Here is an 8206-nt window from a genome sequence, read left to right as displayed (position 1 = left end):
AAGATAATTAACTAAAAATGTATTGTTGGTCTGGACTCTACTGTTGAAGATAATTAACTAAAAATGTATTGTTGGTCTCGACTCTACAGTTGAAGATAATTAACTAAAAATGTATTGTTGGTCTAGACTCTACAGTTGAAGATGATTAACTACAAATGTATTGTTGGTCTGGACTCTACAGTTGAAGATAATTAACTAAATATGTATGGTTGGTCTGGACTCTACAGTTGAAGATAATTAACTAAAAATGTATTGTTGGTCTGGACTCTACAGTTGAAGATGATTAACTAAATATGTATGGTTGGTCTGGACTCTACAGTTGAAGATAATTAACTAAATATGTATGGTTGGTCTGGACTCTACAGTTGAAGATAATTAACTAAAAATGTATTGTTGGTCTGGACTCTACAGTTAAAGATAATTTACTAAAAATGTATTGTTGGTCTGGACTCTACAGTTGAAGATGATTTACTAAAAATGTATTGTTGGTCTGGACTCTACAGTTGAAGATGATTTACTAAAAATGTATTGTTGGTCTGGACTCTACAGTTGAAGATAATTTACTAAAAATGTATTGTTAGTCTGGATTCTACAGTTGAAGATAATTAACTAAAATTGTATTGTTTGTCTGGACTCTACAGTAAAAGATAATTTACTAAAAATGTATTGTTGGTCTGGAATCTACAGTAAAAGATAATTTACTAAAAATGTATTGTTGGTCTGGACTCTACTGTTGAAGATAATTAACCAAAAATGTATTGTTGGTCTGGACTCTGCAGTTGAAGATGATTCACTAAGCAACAACTAGTTTAGAAACCAACCTTTTATAACATTTGCCAGCAGGTCTTTATCTTAACAGGGTGAAATAAATGTACGCGTATATAGGTCACATAGATACAAATGATCAACACTTTTTAAAATAGTTAAAGCTCCAGTTAAAAATGTTGATATACAGTTTTTATTATTAGAAAATGAAGCAGAAATTAATTGAAAAGTCTATTGTTGTATTAAAGCAGGTTTCTTGTATAACTGAGTGTGATTCCCCTTTAGTATAGAATAAGCAAGATACTAGTTAAGGAAGAGGGCAAACACCTTATATATATTTTTCTAAGATATTATCGGCACAATCTGCTTCAAAAGGGATTGGTCATGAATTTGAAGAGATACTTTTAATTTGAAAATTTTAGACTTGTTCTGATTTAAGGGAAATAATTATATTCAAAATTTAAAGGGACCGTTCACTTATTTTGGTAATTTCAGGGTAAACTAAACAGCCTATTCGCTCTTGATTGGTAATAGTCTTACTTTTCAAAGACAACTGTGGCCGGAGAAAAAGCCGATGTTTCGTTCAGAATTTGAGCGGAAAGAGGCGGTCCCTCTCTATAGACACTAATTGATGTTTTTCCAGTAACAGCAGCCCAACAACATTTAAATTTAGTATATTTTAATGTCATTATGTGTTCGTTATTATGTACTAAAATATAAAAACTTTTGATATTTGTGTTAGCAAGAAATTTACGTTTTTCGTAATAAAAAAAACTAAAATGTGTATACAAAGACGACGTCTCTACGACAATCAATTAATCATAACTCGTATTTGGTTCGTAGATTTTGTAGATTTTGTTCCCGTATGTGCACAACTTTTCATTTGTCATGCCGCGTTCAATTCAGCTTTTTACACAGGCAATGCACAATTTTGAATGCAATAAAATAGTGTTATTTTAGATATAGAAAGTTAAAAAAATAACAAAACAATTTAAAAATAATAAAATTTACAATTAACGATTAGATATTAAAGTTTAATTTTGTATTCGAAATTTATTTTGATTCACAACATACTGAAAAAAAACATCAATTAGTGTCTATAGAGAGGGACCGTCCCCTTCCGCTTAAATTCTGAACGAAAAATCGGCTTTTTATCCGGCCACAGTTGTCTTTGAAAAGTAAGGCTGTTTAGTTTACCCTGAAATTACCCAAATAAGTGAACGGTCCCTTTAAAAGGTTGAAATTAAACTGTTAAAATACGTTTATTTAAAGATCATGCAATAGATGCTGGAACTTTCTTCTTAGCAGAGATCTTGGTTGATCATTTACCTCGGGGCCTCATCTAACTCCAGGGTGAACTCAATGAGAAAAATTTCTTTTTTCTTAAAACTTTTGTTTTGTATGAGGTGGGATTTCTTCTTTTAAATACAATAAATGCACATAACTTCTAGATGATTAAAAATATAGCTTTTGCAGAAAAAAAACTGGTTTCTTGCCTTAAACCTAAATTATCAAATACTTTTATATTTGCAACTTGATGTTACAACCTCAGGCCACAAATATACTGGGATTAAAAAATTCAGAGTTTGAGTGTCCAGTTTTGTATAAAACAACCATCTGTTTAATTAAAGAAATATATCAAAAATAAATATTTTAAAAATGTTATCTAACAAAACAATGGAAATTACAAGAACGAGTTTAATTAGTAAAAACCTTAGAGCAATATAATGTTTGCAAATGTTTTAGAAAAATCAGTATTCAGACGTTTTAGCCAATTGATAAATTCACATCTATTAGATTTTTATATACTATTGTATGAGTGGTTGGCACAATTTTATTCAGTTACATGAAGAAAACATAAAAACAATCTTTTATAATTAATTTCCTGAAGGCTATACATTAAACTGAGTGACTTGAACATACAGGGTGACAGAATGAGACTATAACGACGACCTTAAAACTCTTTAAAGTAACAAATAATAAATAAAGTCTTTTTATGATTGGGCAAAGGAGAAAAAAAAGTTTTGAGTTGTTATGGAATCAGAAGTACACGAAACCAATTCATTTCCGTCTCTGAAGTCTCACCCTTTGTGGTTAACCCTGCACATAACAAAACAACTTATTACAATATTAATAATTTATCTTTTATAATAACAGTTTTCTATATTAAAGATGCTTTGTGTAATTGAAGAGTAAAAAATCTTGTTTAAACTTGTTGTAAAGCTGATTTTGAAGATAAGGAGATAGTCTTGATAGGTATTCTTCACTAGTCTTCTTAGATCCATATCTTGTTAATACAAGGGGATACAATAAACATATATATAGTTAATACAGGGGGATACAATAAACATATATCTAGTAAATACAGGGGGATAAAATAAACATATATATAGTTAATACAAGGGGATACAATAAACATATATCTAGTTAATACAGGGGGATACAATAAATATATATCTAGTTAATACAGGGGGATACAATAAACATATATATAGTTAATACAGGGGGATACAATAAACATATGTATAGTAAATACAGGGGGATACAATAATCATATATATAGTAAATACAGGGGGATACAATAAACATATATATAGTTAATACAGGGGGATACAATAAACATATATATATAGTAAATACAGGGGGATACAATAATCATATATATAGTAAATGCAGGGGGATACAATAAACATATATATAGTTAATACAGGGGGATACAATAAAAATGTGAATAGTTAATACAGGGGGATACAATAAACATATGTCTAGTTAATACAGAGGAATACAATAAACATATATATATAGTTAATACAGGGGGATACAATAAACATATATTTAGCTAATACAGGGGGATACAATAAACATATATATATAGTAAATACAGGGGGATACAATAAACATATATATATAGTTAATACAGGGGGATACAATAAACACATATCTAGTTAATACAGAGGAATACAATAAACATATATCTAGTTAATACAGGGGGATACAATAAACATATATCTAGTTAATACAGGGGGATACAATTAACATATATCTAGTTAATACAGGGGGATACAATAAACATATATCTAGTTAATACAGGGGGATACAATAAACATATATATAGTAAATACAAGGGGATACAATAAACATATATCTAGTTAATACAGGGGGATACAATAAACATATATATAGTAAATACAGGGGGATACAATAAACATATATATAGTAAATACAGGTGGATACAATAAACATATATATAGTAAATACAGGTGGATACAATAAACATATATATAGTAAATACAAGGGGATACAATAAACATATATCTAGTTAATATATATATAATATAAATGTTGTCTAAAATTGTTAGTTTTTTAATGTACGAAAAAATAGTTTCAGTTAAATAGCATTGAAAAAAATACCGAAAAGAGCACTAAAGGCAGTATTTTTATATTTAGAAACCTGTTCAGATGGTTGATATTAACGTTGATGTTAGTGTACTGCATAAACCAGTTCCAATCTCTTTCCAAGCTTTCTAGTTTCAGAATCCCAGAATATTTGATCTAAATCAAACTTTATAGAACAAATTATTTGAATCAAATACAAAAAACAGGTTTTGAATCACAGGTTCTAAATTCGAGTACAGACTTCAGATCACACAATTTATGAAAATAGGTACCTGACATGTAATACATTGTAACGAGTACAGGTACCTGACATGGAGTGGATTGTAAAGAGTACTGGTACCTGACATGGAGTAGATTGTAAAGAGTACAGGTACCTCACATGGAGTAGATTGTAAAGAGTACAGGTACCTCACATGGAGTGGATTGTAACGAGTACAGGTACCTGACATGGAGTGGATTGTAAAGAGTACAGGTACCTGACATGGAGTAGAGTGTAAAGAGTACAGGTACCTCACATGGAGTAAATTGTAAAGAGTACAGGAACCTGACAAGGAGTAGATTGTAAAATACTGGTACCTGACATGGAGTAGATTGTAAAGAGTACAGGTACCTCACATGGAGTACATTATAAAGAGTACGCGTACCTGACATGGAGTACATTGTAAAGAGTACGGGTACCTGACATGGAGTACATTGTAAAGAGTACGGGTACCTGACATGGGGTACATTGTAAAGAGTACGGGTACCTTGCATGGGGTACATTGTAAAGAGTACGAGTACCTGACATGGAGTACATTGTAAAGAGTACGGGTACCTGACATGGAGTACATTGTAAAGAGTACGGGTACCAGTGTGGGTCCAATTCATCTAATGGCGATTCCAAAACAAATCTAATAAATTGCAATTTTATGCAAATATAAATTGAATAAATTATTTGTTTTCAAATATGTAGAAGAGCAGTGGTAAGTTTAACACATATAGGTTAATGAATTAATTAAGGTTTCTAATATGTATTATCCAAGGATTATAACTTGTATTATCAAAGGTGTGTAATATGCATTATCTAAGGTGTGTAAGATGTTTTATCCAAGTTTGTATTATTCAAGGTTTGTAATATGTATTATCTAAGGTTTGCAATATGCATTATCCAAGGTTTGCAATATGCATTATCTAAGGTGTGTAATTTTTATTATCCAAGGTTTGTAATATGTATTATCCAAGGTTTGTAATATGTATTATTTAAGGTGTGTAATTTGTGTTATCCAAGGTTTGTAATATATATTATCTAAGGTGTGTAATTTGTATTATCCAAGGTTTGTAATATATATTATCCAAGGTGTGTAATATGTATTATCCAAGGTTTGTAATATATATTATCCAAGGTGTGTAATATGCATTACCTACGATGTGTAATATGTTTTATCCAAGTTTGTATTATCCAAGGTTTGCAATATGTATTATCCAAGGCGTGTAATATGTATTATCCAAGTTTGTATTATCAATGTGTGTAATATATATTATCCAAGTTTTGTAATATATATTATCCAAGGTTTGTAATATGTATTATCCAAGGTTTGTAATATGCATTATCCAAGGTTTGTAATATATATTATCCAAGGTTTGTAATATGTATTATCCAAGGTGTGTAATATACATTATCCAAGGTGTGTAATATATATTATCCAAGGTGTGTAATATACATTATCCAAGGTGTGTAATATACATTATCCAAGGTGTGTAATATACATTATCCAAGGTTTGTAATATATATTATCCAAGGTTTGTAATATATATTATCCAAGGTTTGTAATATGTATTATCCAAGGTTTGTAATATATATTATCCAAGGATTGTAATATGTATTATCCAAGGTTTGTAATATATATTATCCAAGGTTTGTAATATATATTATCCAAGGTTTGTAATATATATTATCCAAGGTTTGTAATATGTATTATCCAAGGTGCGTAATATTTATTATCCAAAGTGATAGTGTGTAATATATATTATCCAAGGTTCAAATTATATGAATTATTATAAACATAGAACTCAAACTTTCTAATAAAATAAGTTCTAGTATTTTTAAACAGAGTGGTATTTTTAAGAGTGTTTTGAGTCCATCTCGTCTCTCATACTCAATACTAAATCGTTGCAACATGATATTACAGACCTTTCAAACTATGAATTCTTCAAAATCTTATTTTGAAATATCAAGGTTACAACGACATTAAGTGTTAAGCAGTGTTGACAAACTATCTGTTAATTTTAAAATGTTTCTCCTATTTACTGTACGCTTTGCGTTTAATCATTACAATAACTTAAAAGGTCTAAGATTGCATAAAACTGTAAACTCCGGTTAATTTCAAGTACACGGCCGACTTTAAGCAGTTAGAGCAAGGTGTACAGTACACATACAGACTATATAAGACTATAAACGGGACAAAACACCAAATAAATCAATCAACTTCTTCTATAAAGATTCTAGTGATAATCGATACCTTACAAAATCTGAAAAGGATGCTGGCTTGTCAATCTTCGATTTCTCTTCTAATCGTTTTCTGATTCGGATGCCAGCGTAAGATCCAGGGTTTATGAATATCTTGTCCCTAGAACCAGATTTAATAAATAGAGAAAAGTAGTCGAACTGCACCGACTTCGTTCAACCACTTCTCATATAATTTTACGTAACGTAACCATTTAAAAAACTCAAAATGATTTTTTTTTTTCTGTTTTTTTACTTCTTTAAAAAGTGTAAAAAATGTAAAACAGTGAGAATCAGAAAATTGTGAAACAGAACTAGGACTGTTAGACTCAAGTTATCAATTGAAGTAATACGACGATCATGAAATCCAGCAATTGTGCACAGGCAGCCGTAGTACATTTGAATTTCCGATCCGGGTTAACCTTTCCGGTCCCAGTTTGTACTGCATCACACGGATATTGGTTTAATAAAGAAGACAATCAATAGGACTAGCCGGTGCAACAAGGTTGACACGGAAAGCCTTTATGCTTCATATAGGTTGAATTTACTTTTACTAAAGGGGCAGAGGTGCGTGTGTGCAGTGTAAACTACTAGTAAAACTATTTGCTGTAAAACAACATCAAATACACAAATCTTCCTATTCCACTGACTGTATCTAACTGTACCTGTAAGCTGAGATTAGTCTAGAGAATGGATGTCGGACCAGGAGAAATATTTTATCATTTTTTAGCATTCTGCAGATAAGTAATTAAATCAAGGTTTATTCAAGTCAGGGGTACACATGAGTCCTACGAAACGTGAGAAGGAACTGCTTTTTTGCCACAACCTCTGATTTTCTAAATACTACATATTTTTTACCCAATGTCGTAGACCTTAGATATTTTTCAACCTATAAATTCTGTATGTCAAATGATCTATGTAATATCAAAGGTTTACACCATCGGGTTGCAAAGATATAGGAATTTGAAAATAAGTATTCGTGGAAAGGCTTAAACTTCCATTAGTTTACCAAATATTTACGAGGATTCTCCTCTCCCTTGATCAATATTCCCTTAGCTTGTTACAAGATTAAGTTCTTTAAGTTTTTAAAATTTTAAATAAGGAATTAAGATTTAATTTTTCCTGTGAAATTCCTTTTCTGATCTCGGAGCAAGATGATGAGGTAACCTAAATATAGTGTTTAAAGGGACTGTATGGAGCAAGAGGATGAGGTAATCTAAATAAAGTGTTTAAAGGGACTGTACGGAGCAAGATGATGAGGTAATCTAAATAAAGTGTTTAAAGGGACTGTACGGAGCAAGATGATGAGGTAACCTAAATATAGTGTTTAAAGGGACTGTACGGAGCAAGATGATGAGGTAACCTAAATATAGTGTTTAAAGGGACTGTACGGAGCAAGATGATGAGGTAACCTAAATATAGTGTTTAAAGGGACTGTACGGTAGAAGATGATGAGGTAACCTAAATAAAGTGTTTAAAGGGACTGTACGGAGCAAGATGATGAGGTAACCTAAATAAAGTGTTTAAAGGGACTGTACCGTAGAAGATGATGAGGTAACCTAA

General features: G+C 30.8%; 1 protein-coding gene across 1 annotated transcript; it reads right to left on the bottom strand.

The window, feature by feature from the left end:
• Positions 1 to 2581: 2581 nt before the first annotated feature.
• On the bottom strand, positions 2582 to 7376 carry LOC111703466 (carbohydrate sulfotransferase 11). The gene is made up of 5 exons (XM_023475415.1): positions 7309 to 7376; positions 6660 to 6767; positions 4976 to 5051; positions 4217 to 4317; positions 2582 to 3052 (listed from the first exon to the last, which is right to left on the bottom strand). The coding sequence occupies exons 1-5, from the start codon at positions 7374 to 7376 to the stop codon at positions 2932 to 2934; spliced, it is 474 nt and encodes a 157-aa protein (XP_023331183.1). The 3' UTR covers positions 2582 to 2931.
• Between the last annotated feature and the right edge of the window lie 830 nt (positions 7377 to 8206).

Source organism: Eurytemora carolleeae, unplaced genomic scaffold (assembly GCF_000591075.1).
Source record: "Eurytemora carolleeae unplaced genomic scaffold, Eaff_2.0 scaffold504, whole genome shotgun sequence".
Taxonomy (NCBI): domain Eukaryota; kingdom Metazoa; phylum Arthropoda; class Copepoda; order Calanoida; family Temoridae; genus Eurytemora; species Eurytemora carolleeae.
This window is presented reverse-complemented; position numbering and strand designations above follow the sequence as displayed.

What these genes read in the sequence shown, in the direction of transcription:
- LOC111703466 (XM_023475415.1), bottom strand. Translation starts at nt 7,376, where the DNA reads ATGCTAAAAAATGATAAAATATTTCTCCTGGTCCGACATCCATTCTCT. An exon ending in TACAATGTACTCCATGTCAG is followed by an intron (nt 4,318 to 4,975) that starts GTACCCGTACTC and finishes AGTTTGATTTAG; the next exon opens with ATCAAATATTCTGGGATTCT. An exon ending in AATATCAACCATCTGAACAG is followed by an intron (nt 3,053 to 4,216) that starts GTTTCTAAATAT and finishes TGTATTAACAAG; the next exon opens with ATATGGATCTAAGAAGACTA.